The sequence below is a fragment of the Aquarana catesbeiana genome, linkage group LG09, assembly GCF_042186555.1.
Source record: "Aquarana catesbeiana isolate 2022-GZ linkage group LG09, ASM4218655v1, whole genome shotgun sequence".
Taxonomy (NCBI): domain Eukaryota; kingdom Metazoa; phylum Chordata; class Amphibia; order Anura; family Ranidae; genus Aquarana; species Aquarana catesbeiana.
The window spans coordinates 253,671,654-253,696,775 of NC_133332.1; the positions used below are offsets into that span (position 1 = coordinate 253,671,654).

At 44.8% G+C, this 25,122-nt stretch overlaps 1 protein-coding gene across 1 annotated transcript in view; it reads right to left on the bottom strand.

Annotated features, from left to right (window-relative positions):
* The window catches only part of LOC141108528 (ficolin-1-like), a 143,235-nt gene that overhangs the window by 91,086 nt on the left and 27,027 nt on the right, over nucleotides 1-25,122 (bottom strand). Inside the window, exons 2-3 of the mRNA XM_073600210.1 lie at nucleotides 23,546-23,659; nucleotides 3,707-3,751 (exon numbers count right to left, since the gene is read on the bottom strand). Of these exons, the coding sequence (XP_073456311.1) occupies nucleotides 3,707-3,751; nucleotides 23,546-23,659 (159 nt within the window). The remainder of the gene's footprint in view (nucleotides 1-3,706; nucleotides 3,752-23,545; nucleotides 23,660-25,122) is intronic.

A 25,122-nucleotide genomic window follows, 5' to 3' on the forward strand; every position in this document is an offset into this window, starting at 1 on the left:
TACATGAAAGCCGACCGCTGGCTGAAAAGAATGATACCAAGATGATACCTAAACCTGCAGGCATCATTCTGGTATAACCACTCAAAGTCGTGAATGGCGTACCTGAAGACAAAAAAATGGTTAACAATAAAACACAGTAGACGGTAAAGTATAAAAAATTGCATACCTGAAAAGCAAACATGATAAAACATAATAACAATAAAACATTGCAGAATAGAATACAGTAAAAAAAGAGCAGAACAATAGAGAGAGAATAGAGAGAGAGAAAACAATAAAACGACAACAATTTTTTTTTATTTTATAGATTTTTTTTTTACACTTTTTTTTGTAACTAACTTTTATAACTGTAACCGGTTCCAGGTTCGGGTCTCTCAAAATGCGATGGCATCTTGGGAGACCCTGTGAAAGTGTGCCTAGTCTGTGTAGTGTTGTACCCTACGCTAATACTCAACTAGTGAATGGTAGCGTTCAAAACATTCACCAATGCAAAGACCAGGATTGTCAGGACAGGAGGGACAATAATAGCGGGTGTCACGCCTATATCCGCACTTGCTGCAGACACAACATCTTTTTTGGGGGGGTTCGCTGGGTAGGGGTACTCGGGAGGACATAAAGAAAATGCCTCTCATGCGATCAGGGATCAGGCCTGACTCTGCGAACGCTGCAGTTATGCGTTTAGTGTTTTGTAAGTGACAGTGATTGATCGATACTGCACTTGGGTGGGCTGGGCTGGGCCGGGCGGAGGGGCAAAACGCAGGTGCTAGCAGGTATCTGGGCTGATCCCGATAACACTGCGTTTTTGGGAACCCTAAACTGCTGGGGATGCTAGTATAGATCTGATCGGATCAGATATTGATCCAATCAGATACTATACCACTAAGGGAGGTGTACGGTGTGTGCGTGGGTGTTAGCAGTACTGGTGCTAACCTGACGCTGCCTGGGGCTGGTGCTTGCCAGTTCACCAAAATGCTACCAAAAAAACTGTTAGCGATCGCAGGGATCAGGCCTGACTCTGCGAATGCTGCAGTTATGCGTTTAGTGTTTTGTAAGTGACAGTGATCGATCGATACTGCACTTGGGTGGGCTGGGCTGGGCCACGCGGAGGAGCAAAACGCAGGTGCTAGCAGGTATCTGGGCTGATCCCGCTAACACTGCGTTTTTGGGAACCCTAAACTGCTGGGGACGCTAGTATAGATCTGATCGGATCAGATATTGATCCGCACAGATACTATCCCACTAAGGGAGGCGTATGCTGCGTTCGTGGGTGTTAGCGGTACTGGCGCTAGTCTGACGCTGCCTGGGGTGACGCATATCACCGCCGGGCGATCAGGGGGCTAAACCTTTATTCGGTAATAAACGGCGGGTGCCCTGACACTATAAAAAATAAACGAACTAACCAGCGTCACCCATAACGGTTATACGGTGATCAGTGGTGAAAGGGTTAACTAGGGGGCAATCAAGGGGTTAAAACATTTATTAGATAGTATATGGGGGGCCCCAACGCTATAAAGCACTGACGGTGAACCTAAATATTTACCTCCCTAACTAGCGTCACCAGTGACACTAATACAGTGATCAGAAAAATGATCGCTTAGCGACACTGGCGACGGGGGGTGATCAAGGGGTTAAAACTTTATTAGGGGGGTTAGGGGGGTACCCTAGATCTAAAGGGGGCTAATACTAACTGCCCTAACACAGTAACTGTCACAAACTGACACCATGCAGTAATCAGAAAAAAAAAAAACTGCTTGGTGTCAGTGTGACGGGGGGGGGGGGTGATTGGGGGGGGATCGGGGGGTAAAGGGGGGTGTTTTGTGTGCCTGGCATGTTCTACTGAGGGTGTAGTGTGATTTCACTCACATTACAGTCTTCTCTCCTCGGCGCCGGAACGGAAAATACCGAGCCGAGGAGAGATGACATAATTTCCTTTGCTGCTGTTTAGCATACAGCAGCAGATGAATGATCTGATTGGCCGGCGGCGATCACAAGGGGGGCCACGAATGGATGGCCTCCCCCTCACCTCTGATCGCCGCTGGACAATAGCGGACCGCCTCGGGCACCGGAGGGGTCCGATTGGACCCCCTGCCCGCGGGAAGGCAATCACGTACCAGGTACGTGATTTTGCCTGCCCGCGCCATTCTGCCGACGTACATCGGCGTGAGGCGGTCCTTAAGTGGTTAAGAAGGTTGGGGACATCTGGACTAGACTGGTCATGTAATATATCAAATATGGTCATGTAATATATCAAATATATATTGCACTCACAAACACATCAGGAGGTATGGCTCCTGGACCTAGAGAGTGGATGGACCACACACATGTAGCTGGAGGATAAGGTGCTCGAGAAGCCTTGTCAGGCTGAGCAGAGTGGAAGCACTGCAGGAGCCGGGACCGCCGGGCTGCACAGAGGGAGAAGCCACTTGTCAGTGAATGCCTTCCCACTTGGAAGATATCCTTGTGGAGTCCAGGGAAGGGGGACATGTTTCTGAGGGTTTTCCTCATCCCAGGAAGAAAGAAAGAGGAAATACCTCTGAAATGCTAAGGAAAGTAATAAATATATCTGTGTTACAAAGCACTTGGATGCACATGAGCACTTCAATATTAATGTTTTAATTGACATATTTATTGTTTTTATTTTATTTTTATTTTGTCATATCACATCTATGTCACATATGTCACTTACGTCACATTAACACTACACATGTTTGTTTTAATCTTCAGCACGCATTTATTGTGTAATTTTCTAAAGCGCAGCATATTATTTACTATTTTTACCTCTGAAATGCTTCCCCCACTCCTGGCACTACACCACGAGCATGGGCATGTGCACAAGGTGTGACGGATGTGCCCGAGCGCACCCTCATTTGGGGAGTCCTCAACCGGTCAATTGTGAGCAGGTGATGGGTAGACTATGATCCTTCCTTGCTGACCCCCGCAACCTGGATAGGAGGGGCAGCATTTAATGGAATCAATCTGGGTTTTCCTCCTGCAATAGCTGAAAGTAATCTTCTCCTCCTGCCGGCATTCATCTGCCACAGGATGAAAATACAGGGGATCGGTAACAGTAAATACCCCCTCATGTCCCTGTTCCTCTTTTTTCTACAGCCCGGGCCTCTCTGTGTGCTCCTCTGTTCCCTCCTCGCCCCATAGCACTTTTATCTTCTTCTTCTGCTGCGGGGGATCATTTCAGGATGGAGAGCGAGGAAGGGGCCATGATGTGGCAACCCTATTTGGAACTAGGGTTTCCACCTCATCCCTTTAAAACCAAACACATAATAATTAGGTTCTGTGGCTGATTAAGGTGGTAATTAAACTTGTTGCTTTATCTGCAATAAATTGACCTCAGAACCTGTGTAATTCATATGTGTTCGGGTTTAAAGGGATGAGGTGGCAACCCTATTCGGAACCCCAGCTAAAACCAATTCATTAGGGGTCAATGGGACAAATGCCCTTTACATTGGTGTACATTAGGGACAACGTACCTTACATTGATGGGAAAGGATAATCAGTGACTGGTAGTTGTTGGTTACTGCTTAATGTATATTGTTTTACTACATAAAGAATCACATGTTGAAAATTGTAGACACATTTGGCTCAGGTGATGAAAAGTGGGAAATAAGGGAACGAGCTGAAGAAGAAACGGCAGAGCAGAAGTCAGCAGATAGAGGATGTAGCTAGATTGCTGAATTCTACAAACCTTTTTCACCTGGAGGACCAGATTTTCCTGAAATTCCCGGATCTCCTTTTTCTCCTAAATAATAACAGAACACATACGACATGTTATTTTAAAAAAGCTGCCATTAAGTCTTACTGCATAAATGTGGTTGAACCACCAAATCAGTCAAAAATTGACGATCAGGTAAGCTCTCCTCTCACCGCATCCCAGAAAATCAGCAAAAATATATAAACAAGAAGAAGACCCCGGGGATTTTGTGGGTGGGAAGGAGATGAAAAGTATAGGTATATATCAAGGTGAGAGGCATCGGAGTATATAAAAATAATTATACTTTATTCAAAATTATACAAAAATAGAAAATTGTTAAAAGCAATTAAGTATACAATAACTGCATTTCATCATAGACATAGAGGTTCTACTGGTGAAGAACACATGTATGAATGATACATATGGAAAAATCCAACATGTTTCGGAATATTTGAGATGTAAATTCCTTCTTCAGGGATTTCCTGTGCAGTCTTCAAAGTGTATGAAAATAAAGACATGCTAAGCCCAAGTATAAATGTAATAACCATATACAATCTTATGGACATATATAAATTAATTAGGGGGCTTGGACAAAAGGAGGGACAAGAACGATCGTAATGCAACACCAAAAAAGGACTTACTGGTTTACACCGATTATAGTTGTTTGCAAGAATCGAAGAGGATAAAATGTTGAAAGATGATACTTCAAGTTCTGATCTCCCAATTTGTAAAGAAAAAAGGAAGTGGAACAGTTCAGAGAACTCAGTCCATTTGTTTGTAACGTTGACAGAACGTATTTGAGTAGTTTACTCCATGTCAATTATATGGATGGTAGCATCACAGCAGGCAAAGCTGTAGGGTACACCCGGCCCATGTGGTCCGCAAGGAACGGCTTAATTGGTATAGATGCAAAGTCCTACGGTATAAATGATGGTATGTCAGATATACTATACTGCTAGAACGTATACTATATAGTCTGTATGTATAACGTATCAAGTGTGAAAACTATAAAAGCTGGTTAAGCTTAGCAGATATGCCTGTACCTGGAGGAAGTGCTGACCATGGAAACTGAACACATTATGTGGAAGTATAAAATAAAGTGCCAACAGTATAAATTCTTTGAACGGTTTATTAGACGGAACGGTTTGTGATAAAATTCTTTTTATACAGGTTAGCCCTTTGTCATGAGGAATTGAACTATAAAGTGTTTCTACATCGATGGAGACCAGGATAGTCTTATCCGTTACCTGGACGCCATCGATGATTTGAAGTAGATGGATTGTATCTTTTACGTATGATGGTAAGGAGGATACAAGAGGTCTTAAATGTTCGTCTACCATTTTAGAGAGGTTCTCGGTAATGGATCGAGCCGGAGATGAGGTGGATTTCCATTCTAAATGCCACCTCACCTCCAGGCTTGAGCGAGATCCTGAGCTTCAAACCCTTCCTCCAAGGAGTCACATCAGGTGGCTATGAGGGTGACATGTAGTGCGCCCTCATACCCTACTTTGATACGCTTATTTTTCTTTCTCTTGGTCTTTTTCTTTGTCTTCACCTTTATTTTATGATTTTTTCCACTTGCAACTGCGTTTAGTATCTACCATGTGATTCCCCTATATAATAGTTCTATTGTAATGGTAGTTTAAGATGTACTGTTGTTTGTTATATCTGTTGTATTAGATCATGATGAGACTATAGGGAATACAAATTCTGTTTAATAGTCTCAGACTGTGCACATAACATGTAAACTCTAGTAATGCAATGTACAATAACTATAATACCTTGCTGCTTATTACTTTGTATTGTACTAATACTGCATGTCAATGGTCCTCAATTTTGAGCATATTTCTGTGTTTTAGCCATCACTTCTTCTGATCTCCCACAGCCCAATCACCCTGTCCATTGTAATTAATCTACTTCTATCCAGGTGAGCATTTATGGTTAGGGATTGTTTGGGGTCCCCCTCGGCCCTGTGTGGTCCCCCGGCACGGGTAGGCTCCACGCATGAACTTGGGTGGGGCCTTACTATTGGACGCCCAGGGATCTGTCATGTTCCGCCACCCGCGCATGCGCTGTACGGCGGACTCTCAGATCCATTATGGCTGCGTCCCCCTCTCCGTGTCGGCGGCGCTCTGACGTCATCGTGCTTGTCAGCGCAGTGGTGTCGGACGCCGCTGCGCCGGGGGGAACGAGCATTAAGCGACGGTACACCTCCTTGCTGACACTTTGGTCAGCTGTTGGAGGTGTGTCGCCTAATTTATGCAGTCCTTCCCTTCGTCCTTATCCTCTGCCCTATGAGATCCGCGATTGTGAGACTTCACGCCCCTTTGGAGGCGGACTTGTCTCACAATCAGCTGGTATATATCTCTGTAATATGCTGGTCTTTTTGTCATACACCCTGCACCCCTCAATTGAAGCAGACGTTTTTGGATTCTTATCTACAGAGTAAGTACCTTTGGTTGTGCCCATTCTACTTATACTCTGTTTATATCTCAGTACTTTTGTAGACTTTAATTACCTATTGTGCTATTTGACAGCACACTAGAGTAACACATAATATATGTTTTTATTTATAATTCATACGTAACCATGCACCTATTTAGCTTTCAAAACAGCTTTTTTCTATATATGTTATATGAGCTTTGGACCCTCCCTCCTTTTGCAGCTACCTTATAGGCTTGCTGCATTCAAGTTCATGGTTACTATTATAGAATATGTCTTATATGCTCTATTACTTCATAGAGATTTTTTCCTTTAGTGCCATATCTACTAAGCTTGACCAGCTTTTATAGTTTCCACACTTGATAAGTTATATATACAGACTATATAGTATACGTTCTAGCAGTATAGTATATCTGACTATACATACCATCATTTATACCTTAGGACTTTGCATCTATACCAATTAAGCCGTTCCTTGCGGACCACATGGGCCGGGTGTACCCTACAGCTTTGCCTGCTGTGATGCTACCATCCATATAATTGACATGGAGTAAATTACTCAAATACGTTCTGTCAACGTTACAAACAAATGGACTGAGTTCTCTGAACTGTTCCATTTCCTTTTTTCCTTACAAATTGGGAGATCAGAACTTGAAGTATCATCTTTCAACATTTTATCCTCTTCGATTCTTGCAAACAACTATAATTGGTGTAAACCAGTAAGTCCTTTTTTGGTGTTGCATTACGATCGTTCTTGTCCCTCCTTTTGTCCAAGCCCCCTAATTAATTTATATATGTCCATAAGATTGTATATGGTTATTACATTTATACTTGGACTTAGCATGTCTTTATTTTCATACACTTTGCAGACTATATATTGCAACTGCACAGGAAATCCATAAAGAAGGAATTTACATCTCAAATATTCCGAAACATGTTGGATTTTTCCATATGTATCATTCATGCATGTGTTCTTCACCAGTAGAACCTCTATCTCTATGATCAAATGCAGTTATTGTATACTTAATTGCTTTTAACAATTTTCTATTTTTGTATAATTTTGAATAAAGTATAATTATTTTTATATACTCCGATGCCTCTCACCTTGATATATACCTATACTTTTCATCTCCTTCCCACCCACAAAATCCCTGGGGTCTTCTTCTTGTTTATATATTTTTGCTTTTTTTATTAAGTCTTACTGAAACATGGAAATGTCATTGGATGTCCATGCAACACATAACCTGAGCATTAATATAGTTTCTTGCCCTTTATATTCCATCTGATAAAAGAGTAACACCATCACCCTAAAACTGGTCAGTGCCTAAAGGAATTTTTTAAAAAAAAGTACCTGAAAGCTTTGGTACCTGTCCCACTGTCCATGTTTTAGCTCTTTAAGGATCCGAAGGGCCTGGTATGGATTTGGGGGTGGGGGGGTGTGCTCCACGCAGTTTTTCTTCTTATTTTTAAATTGCCTGCAATTGTTTTGTTTACATTTAGCTGTCTGCCCACTTGAATTATTAATTTTTAGTTAATAAAAGGCTGCTATGGCCATTTATACTCCAAATGCAGGTGTGGTCTCATTAAGTTAGAATGGCAAGACGGGGATTGTGGAGTATGAGTGGTTGGGCAGTTTAAGAAGGTTAGGGACATCTGGACTACACTGGTCATGTAATATATAAAATATGGTCATGTAATATATCAAATATATATTGCACTTACAAACACATCAGGAGGTATGGCTGGACATGGAAGGCGGACATGTTTCTGAGGGTTTTCCTCTTCCCAGGAAGAAAGAAAGAGGAAATACCTCTGAAATGCTAAGGAAAGTAATAAATATATCTGTCTTACAAAGCACTTGGATGCACATGAGCACTTTAATATTAATGTTTTAATTGACATATTTATTGTTTTTATTTTATTTTTATTTTGTCATATCACATCTATGTCACATATGTCACTTATGTCACATTAACACTACACGTGTTTGTTTTAATCTTCGGAACGCATTTATTGTGTAATTTTCTAAAGCGCAGCATATTATTTACTATTTTTACCTCTGAAATGCTTCCCCTACTCCTGGCACTACTCCACGAGCATGGGCATGTGCACAAGGTGTGACGGATGTGCCTGAGCGCACCCTCATTTGGGGAGTCCTCAACCGGTGAATTGTGAGCAGGTGATGGGTAGACCATGATCCTTCCTTGCTGACCCCCGCAACCTGGATAGGAGGGGCAGCATTTAATGGAATCAATCTGGGTTTTCCTCCTGCAATAGCTAAAAGTAATCTTCTCCTCCTGCCGGCATTCATCTGCCACAGGATGAAAATACAGGGGATTGGTAACAGTAAATACCCCCTCATGTCCCTGTTCCTCTTTTTTCTACAGCCCGGGCCTCCCTGTGTGCTCCCCTGTTCCCCCCTCGCCCCATAGCACTTTTGTCTTCCTCTTCTGCTGTGGGGGATCATTTCAGGATGGAGAGCGAGGAAGGGGCCAGTACATATGTAATTTATCTGCCCCTTCCTTTTCTGAATGAATACAGTGGGGGAGATTAATGAAAACTAGAGCACGCAAAATCCAGTGCAGTTCTGCATAGAAAATGGAAAATTGTATACTCACCTTTCCGTAATTTTTCTTTCCTGTCGCATCTTCATGGCAGCATACACTTTGGGTTGTGACTCCACCCCCACAACCTGATGGGACCACATGACTATAAGTTGACGAGAAGGCCCCCGCCCCAGTATTCTCTGTATATATATATATATCATCTCAGAAAGGTGGGCAGTTGTATGCTGCCATGAAGATACGACAAGAAAGGAAAATTACGGAAAGGTGAGTATTCAATTTTCCGTTTTCCTGTCGCATCATGGCAGCATACACTTTGGGGAATAACTCGCAGACTGGGTGGGAATGCAAAATAAGTTTATTAACAAGGAATGGAAGAGTTGGCTTGGATAACGTTTTTTTCAAAATCCACTGTTGATAGGCGTGCCGAATCAAGCTTATAATGAGATATGAAGGTGTTTCTGGAAGACCAGGTGGCCGCTCTACAGATGGTTTCCACTTAGACTCTACAATAGGCTGCCCACGAAGTTGCCTCTGCCCTGGTAGAATGCACCTTCAAGCCCTCTGGAATCTGCAAAGTACTCAACGATTAGGCCTTTTTGATGGCCTTCACCAGCCATGAAGCAATAGTATGAGCGGACGGCGCCTGGCCTTCTTAAAGCCGTGCGGGATGATTAGGAGGTTTTCCGTTCTACTAATAGGCTTGGTTGCCGATGTTGTCCTTGACATCTAGCGGGTGAGGGCCAGCGGCCTTGAGCCGCGTAATCTTGATAGTGTGCCCTCCAAGCTGGTGTCTGAAGTCACTATTTCTTGAAGGGGGGTGACTATATGTTTGCATCTCTTCAAGTTGCAAGGCCGTGGCCACCACCGTAGTGATTGCTTGACCTCCTCCAAGATGGCGATTGTTTGGGACATGGACGTGCCGTCCCACTTGTGCAGAAAGGAGGTTTGAAGGGGTCTCGAGTTCCATTGCGCCCACTGGTCCATCGGGATGGTCGCTGACAGAGAGCCTAGGAGACTGAGGCATGCTCTGGCCGGTAAAGATGTGGCTAAGATTGATTTTCTCACTCTCTGGAACAAGAGAGGAATCTTCTCTGGTGGCGGTTCTACTGTGTCCATCCGTGTATCTAGTTCGGCCCCTAGAAAGACCATCCTTTGGGTGGGCTGGGTATTGCTTTTTTCCCAATTTATCAGCCATCCCAAGCTCTGTAGCGTGGAGACTAGAATTTCCCGGTGCTGTATGAGGGACTCTTGGCTGTTTGGGAGGAGGAGGATGTCATCCAGGTAGTGGTGGACTCTTAGTCCTTTTTCTCTCAAGGAGGCTATCACTGGTAATAGGACCTTCGTAAATGTTCTGGGGGCAGTAGAGATCCCGAATGGGAGACTTTGAAATTGGAAGTGACAATGATTTACTGAGAAGCGAAGAAATTTCTGGAATGCGGCATGAATCGGGATATGCAGGCAGGCATCCTGGAGGTCTATAGAAAGCATCCAGTCTCCCAGATTTATAGCTTGGAGGATCAACTGCAGGCTTTCCATTTTGAATGACTCTACCCGAATGGATCGGTTGAGATTTTTTAGGTCTAAGACCGGACACAGATCCCCTGATTTCTTCTTGACCAGGAATAGCGGGGAATAAAACCCCTCGCCTCTCTGTGTTAGTGGAACCTCCGCTATCGTCGTTTTTGGAGAAGCACCTGGATGTACTTGATTAACAACATCTTTTTTTCTGGAGATGGAGGAAGATTGGTTAGGCAGAATTAATCCTTTGGGGGACGTCTTCTGAACGACCATCTGTGCCCGAATCGGACGGTGGCCACCGTCCAAGGGTCTTTTATAATTTCCGCCCAGACCAGCCTGAATTTTGAGAGTCTGGCTCCCACCACTGCTGGCTGGACGGACGCACCTTCAAAAGGATTTTTGGACACTGGAAGCAGGAGTCTTGGGTTTCTAGAATTTCATGAAGGGTCTGAGGGTTTTTCCAGCTCCTTCTATATTCCTTCCCAGGCCTGTAAGCTTTTGCATCTCTGTATCTCTCCGGGAGATTGCGCCTAAAGGGAGGAGGCCTCTGCTGCTTCGGTCTTTTATCCGAGGGGATAAGCCCCGACTTTCCGCTGGTCACTTTCGAGATGGCAGAGTCCAACTTTTTCCCAAAGAGGTTTTCCCCATAAAACGAAATTCGGCACCAGCTGGACTTAGAGGCGGGATCTGCCGCCCAGGGCTTTAGCCATAGCGCCCTTCTGGCCATTACAGAAGCCAGCATGACCCTTGATGCAGATTTAATTGCATCAACAGAGGCCTCTGCCACAAAGTCCCCCGCGAGGCTCAGTTCCTGCAGAGCTTTTACTATCTTTTCCTGGTCTGCGCCCTCAGAGATGAGTTTTTCGGTGTTTGCAGCCCAGCTGGAAATGGCTCTACCTACTGCTGCGAGCGCCACGGCTGGTCTGCAAGCGCCTCCTGCCGATAGGTAGACCCTTTTGAGATCAGTGTCAATTTTTCTATCGAGCACGTCCCTGAACGTTACTGCGTCCTCGATAGGAAGCCTAGCATGCCTAGCTAGGCGCATCAAGGATGCGTCTACTACAGGAGGAGAAACCAGGGGGTTTACTTTAGGCTCCTTGAGCGGGTACAATTTGGCAAGTCTGTTATTTAGACTGGATTTTTTCTCGGGTGTTTGCCATTCCTCCTTGATTAGATCATCCAATTCTTCAATGAATGGGAGAGCCTCTGGGTCCCTCTTGAGATTTGGGAAATATTTTCTCTGCTTTTGCTGGAACTCCTGGGGTTCCTCACAGTTTATCGCCTCCTTGACCGACTTAACAAAGGGCTCTATCAGTGAAAAATCAAAGCCAGCCGATATAGTTACAAATATAGTTGTATATAAAATGCACTTTTTATCTTTAAAAAGGTGTTTCCCAGTACTAAACCTTTCATCTGATTTCTAAATTGCTGCATTTGTAAATTTCAAAAGCCAATATAAAGAAATAGTAGTGGTAAAAAAAAATCACTTGTGGGTTTAATTAATCATCGTTTTTTGTATATTTCTCCTTTAAGGGGGCATGGCAGGGGGTGTGTTCTATGCCTACATACTTTTGCTAGTAGGTGTCCCTCGGTGTCCCTTTAGAAAGTTGGGAGGTATGCTACTGACATGTCAACTGTTCTACTGACAAGTCCAGTGGTCTACTGACAACATCCACTGTCCTATTGACACCGTCCAGGTTTTATTACATTTTTACAGTTTGCGAGTGTGTGTAGATAGTAGATAGTATACACACATAGTTGCCAACAGTCCCGATTTTCCCGGAACATTCAATCCAGACCCATGTCCCGGTCTGAGCCTGTCCCGGGCAGAATCCTGGAAAGTATGCTTTGTCACGGGCAGGGGCAGACAGTGCTGGGGGGTCTGATCCCCCATAAAAAGGCCTCACCGCTCCGCCGTCAACTGGTGTGGCGTGCGCATGGTAGCCAAAGGTGTAATTTTGGCCCGCCTACATAGTAAGCTAGGTGCAAATGGCAGCTACCTATTGGCTGAGGAGATAGCAGGCTGCACTGCGTCCCAGCCAATGGGTGTGCTCTTTGGGCTTCCTGTGTTGTGGTATGGAGCTGCTCTGTAAAGAAGCTGCATGAGGTGAGGAAGGAGAAACTCTCTTATATGACTGTACAGACAACTGGCAGTACTTGACTATGGAGAGAATGGCTTACAGTATGTCTGGCGACCCGATGAACTGGCGGCCCGCTCACCAACTCCTTGTTAAGACTGCAAAGTCTTGTGGTGGAAGAGGTCCTTTCTTTCACTGGTATCAATGTGGTGGCCTTTGGATCGTCAGTTCAGTGGGTCTGGCGGATGTGCAGGACTCATGACAGCAACCTCGTTATGTTTACAGCATTCCGATCCCTGTAATCTCAGGCCCACTACTCTCAGTCTCTCTCCATCTTTTTTTCTCTCTCCCTCCAGTTTCTCTTTCATTCTTTCTCTCTCCCTCCATCTGTCTTTCTCTTTGTCTTACTTTCTCTCTCTCCCTCCATTCATCTTTCTCTTTTTCTTTCTTTGTCTCTTCCTCCATCACTCTTTCTAATTTTTTTTCTTTATTTCTCTCTCCCTCCCCCCCCCTTTCTCTTTTTCTTTCTTTCTCTCTCCCTCCATCCCTCTATCTCTTTTTCTTTCTTTATCCCTCCATCCCTCTTTCTTTCTCTCTCCTCTTATCTCACTTTCTCTTTTTCTTTCTTTGTCTCTCCCTCCATCACTCTTTCTCCCTTTATTTCTTTCTTTCTCTCTCCATCCTTCTTTCTACAAATTAATGCCCTGCCCCTAATTAAAATAATACCCCGCCTACATAAAAAAAAGTGTCCCTAAGGCCTCTTTCACATGAATGATCCATTCAGGTCCGCCTGCCTGTTTTTTAGGCGGACCTGAACGGACCCTCCATAGACCTCTTTGGAGCGTCGGATGTCAGCAGTGACATGTCCGCTGACATCCGACCCGCTCCGATCTGAAAAAGCCTACTTTTCCATCCGTTTTCGGATCGGGTGACGACGGACTCTGCGGTCCGTCATCATCCGATCCCCCATAGGGGAGAGCGGCGCTCTGACAGGTCCGTTGCTGCACAGTGTGCAGAGACAGACCTGTCATCTTCCTGCTCAGCAGTGATCGGTGGAGCGATCCCCACTGAGCAAGCGGATGTTCACAGGGCGGATCATCATGGATCCGTCCCGTGTGAAAGAGCCCTAAAAGTTTTTGGAGAATGTTGGCAATTATGCACACACACACACACACGTGTGTTTGAGTTTTGGGGTGTACACCCTATTGCAATAGGTTGCACACACCTGTATCCATGAGGAAGAAAGCACCCTTTTGATCTAATACAGCCATGAGTCTTTTTGGGAAAGATGCAACAAGTTTTTCACACCTGGATTTGGGGATTCTCTGCCATTCCTCCTTGCAGATCCTCTCCAGTTCTGTCAGGTTGGATGGTAAAAGTTGGTGGACAGCCATTTTTAGGTCTCTCCAGAGATGCTCAATTGGGTTTAAGTCAGGGCTCTGGCTGGGCCATTCAAGAACAGTCACTGAGTTGTTGTGAAGCCACTCCTTCATTATTTTAGCTGTGTGCTTAGGGTCATTGTCTTGTTGGAAGGTAAACCTTCGGCCCAGTCTGAGGTCCTGAGCACTCTGCAGAAGGTTTTCGTCCAGGATATCCCTGTACTTGGCCGCATTCATCTTTCCCTTGATTGCAACCAGTCATCCTGTCCCTGCAGCTGAAACACACACCCACAGCATGATGCCCCCACCACCATGCTTTACTGTTGGGACTATATTGGACAGGTGATGAGCAGTGCCTGGTTTTCTCCACACATAACACTTAGAATTAAGGCCAAAAATTTCTATCTTGATCTCATCAGACCAGAGAATCTTATTTCTCACCATTTTGGAGTCCTTCAGGTGTTTTTTAGCAAACTCCATGCAGGCTTTCATGTGTCTTGCACTGAGGAGAGGCTTCCGTCGGGCCACTCTGCCATAAAGCCCCGACTGGTGGAGGGCTGCAGTGATGGTTGACTTTCTACAACTTTCTCCCATCTCCCGACTGCATCTCTGGAGCTCAGTCACAGTGATCTTTGGGTTCTTCTTTACCTCTCTCACCAAGGATCTTCTCCCCCGATAGCTCAGTTTGGCCGGAGGGCAAGCTCTAGGAAGGGTTCTGGTCGTCCCAAACGTCTTCCATTTAAGGATTATGGAGGCCACTGTGCTCTTAGGAACCTTAAGTGCAGCAGACACTCTTTTGTAACCTTGGCCAGATCTGTGCCTTGCCACAATTCTGTCTCTGAGCTCTTCAGGCAGTTCCTTTGACCTCATGATTCTCATTTTCTCTGACATGCACTGTGAGCTGTAAGGTCTTATATAGACAGGTGTGTGGCTTTCCTAATCAAGTCCAATCAGTATAATCAAACACAGCTGGACTCAAATGAAGGTGTAGAACCATCTCAAGATGATCAGAAGAAATGGACAGCACCTGAGTTAAATATATGAGTGTCACAGCAAAGGGTCTAAATACTTAGGACCATGTGATATTTCAGTTTTTCTTTTTTAATAAATCTGCAAAAATGTCAACAATTCTGTGTTTTTCTGTAAATATGGGGTGCTGTGTGTACATTAATGAGGAAAAAAAGGAACTTAAAGTAGGGTTCCACCCAAAAAAACAAAAATACATGAAAAATCATTAAGAAAAAAAAATTTGGATATTTTTTTTTTTTTAACTTACCTCTAAATGCCTGTTGCTAGGGGGTCCCTCGTAGTCTGCCCCTTCCAGTGCCTGTGCTGGTGACATCACTTCCCCCTCGGCACAGGAAGGGCTCCGCTCTGCTCCCTCCCTCCTGTCAATCATCTGGGACCCATTACAGGTCCCAGGTGACTGAGCGGCCAATCACGGCGCGCGGCGCCGCTCGCGCATGCGCAGTGGGTGCCAGGCTGTGAAGCCAAAGCCCGGCGCCCACAGTTGCAATGCCGGCGCCGCTGAACAGAGGGGGAGACGAGTGGGGCTTCGATCCCCCCGCATCACTGGACCCAGGGACAGGTAAGTGTCCAATTAAAAGTCAGCAGCTGCAGTATTTGTAGCTGCTGACTTTTAATTTTTTTTTTTAATGGACCCCCTGGGTGGAACTCCTCTTTAAATGATTTTAGCAAATGGCTGCAATATAACAAAAGAGTGAAAAATTTAAGGGGGTCTGAATACTTTCCGTCCCCACTGTTTATATATACAAGCTGAAGTTAGAAGCTGATTGACTGCTATGAACAGCTGCACCAGATTTTGCACTCTCCAGTTTTAGCAAATCAACCCCTGTGTATCCTATGTATCTTACTCTCTCTATGTGCGTCTATATACAGTATCTCACAAAAGTGAGTAAAACCCCTCACATTTTTGTAAATATTTTTTTCTATCTTTTCATGTGACAACATTGAAGAAATAACACTTTGCTACAATGTAAAGTAGTGAGTGTACAGCTTGTATAACAGTGTAAATTTGCTGTCCCCTCAAAATAACAACACACAGCCATTAATGTCTAAAACGCTGGCAACAAAAGTGAGTACATCCCTAAGTGAAAATGTCCAAATTGGGCCCAAAGTGTCAATATTTTGTGTGGCCATCATTATTTTCCAGCACTGCCTTAACCCTCTTGGGCATGGAGTTCCCCAGAGCTTCACAGGTTGCCACTGGAGTCCTCTTCCACTCCTCCATGACGACATCACAGAGCTGGTGGATGTTAGAGACCTTGTACTCCTCCACCTTTCATTTGAGGATGCCCCACAGATACTCAATAGAATTTAGGTCTGGAAACATGCTTGGCCAGTCCATCACCTTTACCCTCAGCTTCTTTAGCAAGACAGTTGTCGTCTTGGAGGTGCATTTGGGGTCATTATCATGTTGGAATATTGCCCTGGGGCCCAGTCTCCGAAGGGAGGAGATCATGCTCTGCTTCAGTATGTCACAGTACATGTTGGCATTCATGGTTCCCTCAATGAACTGTAGCTCCCCAGTGCAGGCAGCACTCATGCAGCCCCAGACCATGACACTCCCACCACCATGCTTGACTGTAGGTAAGACACACTTGTCTTTGTACTCCTCACCTGGTTGCCGCCACACACGCTTGACACCATCTGAACCAAATACGTTTATCTTGGTCTCATCAGACCATAGGACAGGGATATGCAATTAGCGGACCTCCAGCTACAATTCCCATGAGGCATAGCAAGACTCTGACAGCCACAAGCATGACACCCAGAGGCAGAGGCATGATGGGGCTTGTAGTTTTGCAACAGCTGGAGGTCCGCTAATTGCATATCTCTGCCATAGGACATAGTTCCAGTAATCCATGTCCTTAGTCTGCTTGTCTTCAGCAAACAGTTTGCAGGCTTTCTTGTGCACCATCTTTAGAAGAGGCTTCCTTCTGGGACGACAGCCATGCAGACCAATTTGATGCAGTGTGCAGCATATGGTCTGAGCACTGACAGGCTGACCCCCCACCCCTACATCATCTGCAGCAATGCTGGCAGCACTCATACATATATTTCCCAAAGACAACCTCTGGATATGATGCAGAGCATGTGCACTCAACTTCTTTGGTCGACCATGGTGAGACCTGTTCTGAGTGAGAGTTCCGCAGAGAGTTCTTTGCTATGAGGTGCCATGCTGAATTTCCAGTGACCAGTATGACAGAGTGAGAGAGATAACACCATATTTAACACACCTGCTCCCCATTCACTCCTGAGACCTTGTAATGAGTTACATGACACTGGGGAGGGAAAATGGCTAATTGAGCCCAATTTGGACATTTTCACATAGGGGTGTACTCGCTTTTGTTGCCAGCAGTTGGGACATTAATGGCTGTGTGTTGAGTTATTTTGAGGGGACATCATGAAAAGATATTACAAAATATTTACAAAAATGTGGAGTGTACTCACTTTTGTGTGAGATCATGTGTATATGTATATATGTATATATATATATATATATATATATATATATATATATATATATATATATATACATATATATATAGCAGAGACCCTAGGTCATAAAATGGCATTTTTTATGTCACATAGTATTTGCACAGCAATTTTTCTAATTATTGCTCTCGCTCTAACATTCACTGCAATAACTTACATGTGTGGTTTGAACGCTGTTTTCATATGCGGGCGTGACCTAAGTATGCGTTCACTTCTGTGTGCGAGCACGAGGGAATGGGGGCGCTTTACTTTTTTTATATATTTTTATCACTTTTTAAAAAAATTTTTTATCACTTTTATTCCTATTACAAGGAATGTAAACATCCCTTGTAATAGGAATAGGGCATGACGGGTCCTCTTTACGGAGAGATCTGGGGTCTGTAAGTCCCCACATCTCTCCTCTATGCTGGAAAGCCTGAGATAAAAAAAACAATCTAAGGCTTTCCAGCAAAAAAAAAAATGGCAGTGTTTACATCTGCCAGAGCTGGAAAGCGTCATTATGTCGCTTGCAGCCTCCGAGGGTCATAGAGATGGCCGGGAACCATCTGGTCCATAGTAAACGGCTACCAACGGTGGATTTATTCTCTCTCTCCCCAATCGCACAGGAGAGAACGAGGAAGCACCGGAGAGTGCCTGTAAAAGCAATCAAGTGGCTATGATGGCTTTTACATGTGAGGGAATCGCTGGCTGAAAAAAAGATATCTGAATGATGCCTATAGCTGCACCCATCATCCAGATATCGCCACTCAAAGTCGAGGAGGACATATGACGTCCTATGGGCGGCAAGTGAAGCCCTTCATGGCTCTAAGCAAGAGAGGAGCCGAAGGGCTCAGAGGGAGGTTGGGTGGCTCTGAGAGATAGAGGGGAGCTCTGGTGCTGAGTTGCTCCTCCTGAGATGCTCTGTGTACTTACAGGTCTCACAGACTTACTTCTCTGTCTGGTGCCCACCCGGGACAACTGTTCCACCTTCCCATCTCCGGTCATGTGATATGGAAGGTTGGGCATACACTGTATTTTTTGTTCACACCTCTCTAAGTTCTAATAAATATAATATATACTGTATATATATATATATATATATATATATACACAGTTACTATCAATTTACAAAATTCGAAGTTAAAGAACAGAAGGAAAATCTAAATCAAATCAGTATATGGTGAGACTACCCTTTGGCTTAAAACCAGCATTAATTCTTCTAGGTACACACAGTGCTTGTACACACAGTTCTTCAAGGAACTCAGCAGGTAGATTATTCCAAACATCTCAAAGAACTAAACACAGATCTTATGTGGCTGTAGGCTTTCTCAAATCCTTCTGTCTTTTCATGTAATCCCAGACAGACTCCGTGATGTTGAGATCAGGGCTCTGTGGGGGGGGCAAACCTTCACTTCCAGGACTTCTTGTTATTCTTTACACTGAAGATAGTTCTTAATTGGCTGTATGTATGTTTTGGCTGTATGTTTTGGTGCCGTTGTCCTGCTGCAGAATAAATTTGGAACCAATCACACGCTTCCCTGATGGCATGGCATGATGAAGAAGTATCTGCTTGCATTTCTCAGCATTGAGCACACCATTGATCAGGAACATTGAGGACCATAGACGCAGTGCTCGGACAAGAAAATTTAATGCAGCAGATAAAAGACACGTCTTGCTTACTTCCCTTAGACATAAGATGTTAATCAGTGCCATCATCACAGAACTGGCAGAGACCAATGGGACCCAGGTACACTCATCTACTGCCCAGAGAAGTTTGGCTAGGAGTGGTGTTCATTGAAGAAATGTGGCCAAAACGCCATACATGGGACAAGGCTAAGTGATTCAACTATGCAGGAAAACATAGAAACTGGGGTGCAGAAAAATGGCAGCAGGTGCTCTGAACTGATGAATGACATTTTTTTTTTAAATATTTTGGCTGTAGCAAAAGGCAGTTTGTTGGTGAAGGGATGGAGAGCGATACAATAATGAGTGTCTGCAGCAGCCGTGAAGCATGGAGGAGGTATCTTGCATGTTTGGGGCTGCATTTCTGCAAACAGAGTTGGAGATTTGGTCAGGTTCAATGTTGTCCTTAATGCTGAGAAATATATGCAAATACTTATTCATCATGCCATACCATCATGGAGGTGTGATTGGCCCCAAATGTTTTTGGGTGGACAACCACCTCATACATACAGCCAATGTCATTTAGAACCAGTGTTGCCAACCGCCCGTAAATTTCAGCCCATTTTCGGGTTGCCCGTAAATGCCCGTTATGCCCGTATAAAAGATGGCTGTGGGCCGACAGTGCAACTGTGCATGGGCCATTGTGAAGCCTGCCAGGCTCAGAAAAGCTTGCCCATTTTTCCGCCAGGCGGGCGCATGTGCAGTGATGCCATTTTTGAATGGAAGACAGTCTCAGCTGCAGCGCCTTTCCAGTTTTCCAGCACAGAGAGGAACACACTCATTATGTGAGGGGGTAATATTAAGAGGACAGAGGAGGACACTCACACTACTGGGGGGGGGGGGGTGAGCAGGGCAGAGGAGGACACTGATGTGGAGATATAGGGGGACAGAGGAGGACATTACTGTGAGAGGGTGAAGGGGAAGAGGAGGACACTGATGTGGATATATAGGGGGACAGAGGAGGACATTACTGTGAGAGGGTGAAGGGGCAGAGAAGGACACTGATGTGGCGATATAGGGGGACAGAGGAGGACATTACTGTGAGAGGGTGAAGGGGGAAGAGGAGGACACTACTACGAGGGGGTAAAGGGCGGCAGAAGTGGACATTGATGTGAGGGGGAAAAATGAAGGGGAGCAGAGGAAGACACTGCTCTGGGGGAATGATATGAAAGGGGGCAGAGAAGGACAGTGCTGTAGGGGGGGTATATGAAGGTGGGTAGAGGAGGATATTGCTGTGGGAGGGTGATGTAAAGGGTGACAGAGGAGGACACTGGTGTGGAGGGTGAAGGGGGCAGATTGAGACACTACTGTTGGGGGGGGGGGGGTGTGATATGTATGGGGTATAGCAGGACACTGCAGTGGGGGTGGGGTCATGATATGAAAGGGGCAGAAAAGGACACTACTTGAAGGGAGCCAAGGGGGTCAGAGGAGTACACTACTGTGGGGGGCAGTGTTGCCAACCGCCAGTAAAAAATATGGCTGTCCGCAGCCTCTAACCATCTTTTGTACCATTTCCGGATCCTCTAACCATTTCTTGTACCATGTCCGCAGTCTCTGACCACCTCCTGTACCATGTCTGCAGCCTCTGACCATCTCCTGTACCATGTCCACAGCCTCTAACCATCTCCTGTACCATGTCCGCAGCCTCTGACCACCTCCTGTATGATGTCTGCAGCTTTTGACCACCCTCTGTATGATGTCTGCAATCGCTGACCACCTTCTGTACCATGTCCGCAGCCTCTAACCACCTCCTGTATGAATTCTGCAGGCTCTAACCATCTTCTATAACATGTCCACAGCCTATAATCATCACTTTTATCATATCCGCAATCTTTGACCATCTCTTGTATTTTTTCATGTCTGCAGTCTCTGAGGGGGTCTGGAGAGGAGTCAAGAGTGAGAGCGCCGCCGGGATGGGAGTCATGAGAGGAGCCAGATGTGTGTGGACTGTGGAAAGGAGACTATATGATAAAACCAGAGCTGCCAAGCTGGAGCTGTCTGACTGAACCCTGCATGGTGCACCTGAGAGGAGGTCAGTGACAGCACCGCCAGGCCAGTCGGGGGGTGGGTCACTGATGTAAGGGGGGATTGAATACAATAATGTAAGTGGGCACTGATATAAAAGTTCCCCCTTATAGCAGGCAACCCAAACCTTACCTTAGTGTATTCACTCTGCGAAAGGTGGTCTCTGAGAACATCAGAGTTCTTGGCATTTCCCTCTACATCAGAGTCTGCAGGATTCCCCCTTACAGTGCAAGGGGGAACTCTGCAGTCCCTGATGTAAAAGGGAACTCTGATGTAAAGGGCAATGCTACAGACCCTGATGTAAGTGGGAACTCTGGTGTAAAGGGGAACGCAGTGGACTCTGATATAAGGTGGTCTCTGGTTTCCCCCTTAGATCATGATCCGCAGCATTCCCCTTTATGTCAGAGTTTCTTTGCACTGTAAGGGGAAATCCTGCAGATTCTGATATATAGAGGAACTCTGTGCTGGCTGGGTTAAATTAACCCGATCTTCATGTAAATGGAGAAATGTTTTTTGACTTTTGTTTAACTTCACGGTTTTTCAGATATAATGTATTAATTTCTATAATTGATCACCAATATTTATATTGTATTTCAATTGCTGTTTTGAATTACACAGTGTCACTTTACTATGCACTTCATACCTTTGTTCTACAAGGGGTGATTAGGTTTTATTCACTGTTTCTACGCACATAAGACCTCTTGTTTAATATATATAGCGCTACACTTTTATTTTTTATCTTGACTTTTGTTTAACTTAAACACACTGCTAATAGCACTAGATACATGTTTTTAGTTTAAATATTGATATTTGCAGAGTTTAGCACTGAAAACTGCCAATTTAGGTCCTTTTTTGCAGTGCCAGTAAAAAATGTGGCTTTGCCAGTAAAAAATTGGTGCCGTTTGTGGTGTCCTGTCAGTAAATTTCACTTCGGGGGGGGGGGGGTTGGCAACACTGTTAAGAACTGTCTTCACTGTAAAGAAGAACAAGGAGTCCTGGAAGTGATGGTTTGGCTCCCACAGAGCCCTGATCTCTACATCAAGGAGTCTGTCTGGGATTACATGAAGAGAAGCATTTGAGGCAGCTGACATCCACAGAAGATCTGTGGTTAGTTCTCCAAAATGTTTTGAAACAACCTGCCTGCCAAGTTCCTTCACAAACTGTGTGCAAGTGTACCTAGAAGAACTGATGCTGGTTTGAAGGCAAAGGGTAGTCACACCAAATATTGATTGGATTTGGATTTCTCTTCTGTTCATTTACTTTCCATTTTGTTAATTGATAAAAATAAATTATTAACACGTCTATTCCTGAAAACATTCTTCATTTATAGCATTTTTTTGCACCTGCCTAAAACTAAACATTTTGTGGAGAGGCAAGCCCATCCCGCTGATTATTTTGGCAGTTTAGGCCATGTCTTGCAGAAAACAGGCACACTAATGAGCCAGGTGTGCACTGGGCTTATGTTAGAGCTGGGAGTAGAGGTCAGTGGCCCCTCCCTCCTGATGGGGTCAGTTATTACACGGGAGATGTGAGGAGCATGGTGCTCCATGCTGTCCATGCTGGGACAGTAAAATTCCGAGCCTGTGAGGATGTAGCAGCTGGAAGCTGCAGGAGACACAGTTAGAGCTTCCAGAGGTACAGCGTGTTGTGCAAAAAAAAAAGCAGGGGTCTCAAAGTACCGGCTCGCAGGCCATTTACGACCCATGGACCGTAGGCAGGGCCGATCCTGGGCGGGTGCACGGGTCTGCAGCGCAGCGACTGGGATCTTTCTCTCTCCATCTACTGTGTCCTTTCCCCCACATGCTGCTGCAGCACAGTGCGCTCAGCAAAAGAAACCCCAACACAGGGGAGTGGAGGGAGGATCCGCCCATCGCCCCGCCCACCCATGATGATTGACCAGAGCTGTGCTCCCTCGGAGGCTGTGCCCGGCCCCGGATCCAGGGTCCCGCTGCCACCTTGGGGGTGGAGATTGTGGCGTTCTCGATATGCCCTGCCACTAGGCCTGGTAAGTGAGCCATCACAATTGGACTGAGCAAAGTCCTTAATGGGGTGACTGAGGTTGAAATTTGTGGAGTGTGGGGGGGTATTTGTGGAGTGGAGGGGGTAATGCTGGGGGTTAATAATGCATCTGCTGACACCAATACTGGGGTTTGAAAATGCGTCCGCTGACACCAATGCTGGGGTTTAATAATGCGTCTGCTGACACCAATGCTGGGGTTTAATAGTGCGTCCGCTGACACTAATGCTGGGGTTTAACAATGCTTCCACTGACACCAACGCTGGGGTTTAATAGTGCGCCCAATGACAACAGTGCTGGGGTTTAATAGTGCGCCCATTGACAACAGTGCTGGGGTTTAATAGTGCATCCGCTGACACCAGTGCTGGGGTTTAATAGTGCATCCGCTCGCACCAGTGCTGGGGGTTAATAATGCATCCGCTGACACCAGTGCTGTGGGTTAATAGTGCGTCCGCTGACACCAATGCTGGGGTTTAATAGTGCGTCCGCTGACACCAGTGCTGGGGTTTAATAGTTCGTCCGCTGACACCAGTGCTGGGGATTATATATATATATATATATATATATATATATATATATATATATATTACTGAATATCATAGATGCACGTTTTTATTACTTTACATTCTACTTGCCTTTCACACCAGCGGCTCCAGCTTCTCCTTTTTGTCCGGGAGTTCCAGGAAGACCAGGACATCCTCTAAGAATAGTCAGTTTATCTGAGTCTCCAACTCCTATGACCTTTACCTCTGCAAGCAGAAGTGGGGACAGGACACAATATTAATGGGTTACTCTTTTATAATAAAGTGAAAATTCAACCATTTAGCATGGAAGAAACACCAGTGGAAAGGGGGCAAATGTACCTGACCCCCAACAGATCGGTTATTTTTAGATCCTCCTAGAGATTGCAGGGGCAGTTGGGCTGTTTGGAGTTTATATTTTCTCCGAAGAAATGAGAGTGCCCTGGTAGTTTTGGAGTGAGTCTAATGGATTATCTGGTTGGCAGGAGTCGTTAATATTGTTTACTTTTTGCTACATTTCATGCATAGTTGTGTGAATCTGTTTTATTTCAAACAAAATTGATATTTCTTATCTGACTTGACTTTGGTGGACTGAATCACCTACTACCTTCTAGTGAGAAGTCCTTACTAAAGTTATCTGGTTCCCATCATGGAGTCTCACATCTCATATCACACTACCCAGTTCTTTTTTTCCCATAGTCCTATACATAATAAAAAGAGAAGCCCCTTCCAGGTTACTGTCCTTGCACAAGAGAATTCTGCCATACCCCATCAATAAAACTGGTAAATAGTCAGTATTTTATCCCTGTGTTGACAGGATCCCTTTAACGTTCCTCCATATCACGCTTTTCTGCCCTATTTTGTGCGTTTGCAGTCTGTTTGCACAAAGATGTCCCCATTGGAAGATCTCTCATTGTCTTTTGCTCTGGAGGCCCTTTAACATTTTGGATTTTCTCACACTTTCTTGGTGACAGTGGTCACCAGTACAAATAGGCTAATCTCCCTAATGGGGACATAAATAGCAATAAAACTTGAAAGAAGGTCTAATGCCCTGTACACACGATTGGACTTTCCGACGGAAAATGTGCGATCGGAGCTTGTTGTCGTAAATTCCGACCGTGTGTAGGCTCCATCGGACTTTTTCCATCGGAATTTCCGACACACAAAGTTTGAGATCTGGATCTAAAATTTTCCAACAACAAAATCCATTTGCGTAAATTCCGATCATGTGTAGACAATTCCGACACACAAAGTGCCACGCATGCTCAGAATAAATTACGAGACGGAACTGCTCGGTCTGGTCAAACTAGCGTTCGTAATGGATATAGCATATTCGTCACGCTGCAATGTTTTAAATTGTTTAATGCAGCGCATTTTCTACTTGTTTAGAATGCTAGAATAATGAAGTTGTTTTGGAGATTGGTTGGTGTTGGTGTCCCTTATTAATTTCACATTGTATTTTTGAAATGTACCTGCCTACTCACAAACTGTCCTTTTTGAAGTAAAACACATAGGTAAATATTTCTGAAAAATAAATATCCATTTATTCTGGGTCATAACAAAAATAGAGGAAGGCAACTCTAGATAAACTGGTGAAATTTGCAAAGCCTTTGTACCCCAGGGCAGACATCAATAAGATGACATCTATGTCCCCAGGCTGTGGTACTACAACAGCCTGCATCTTTTGCCAG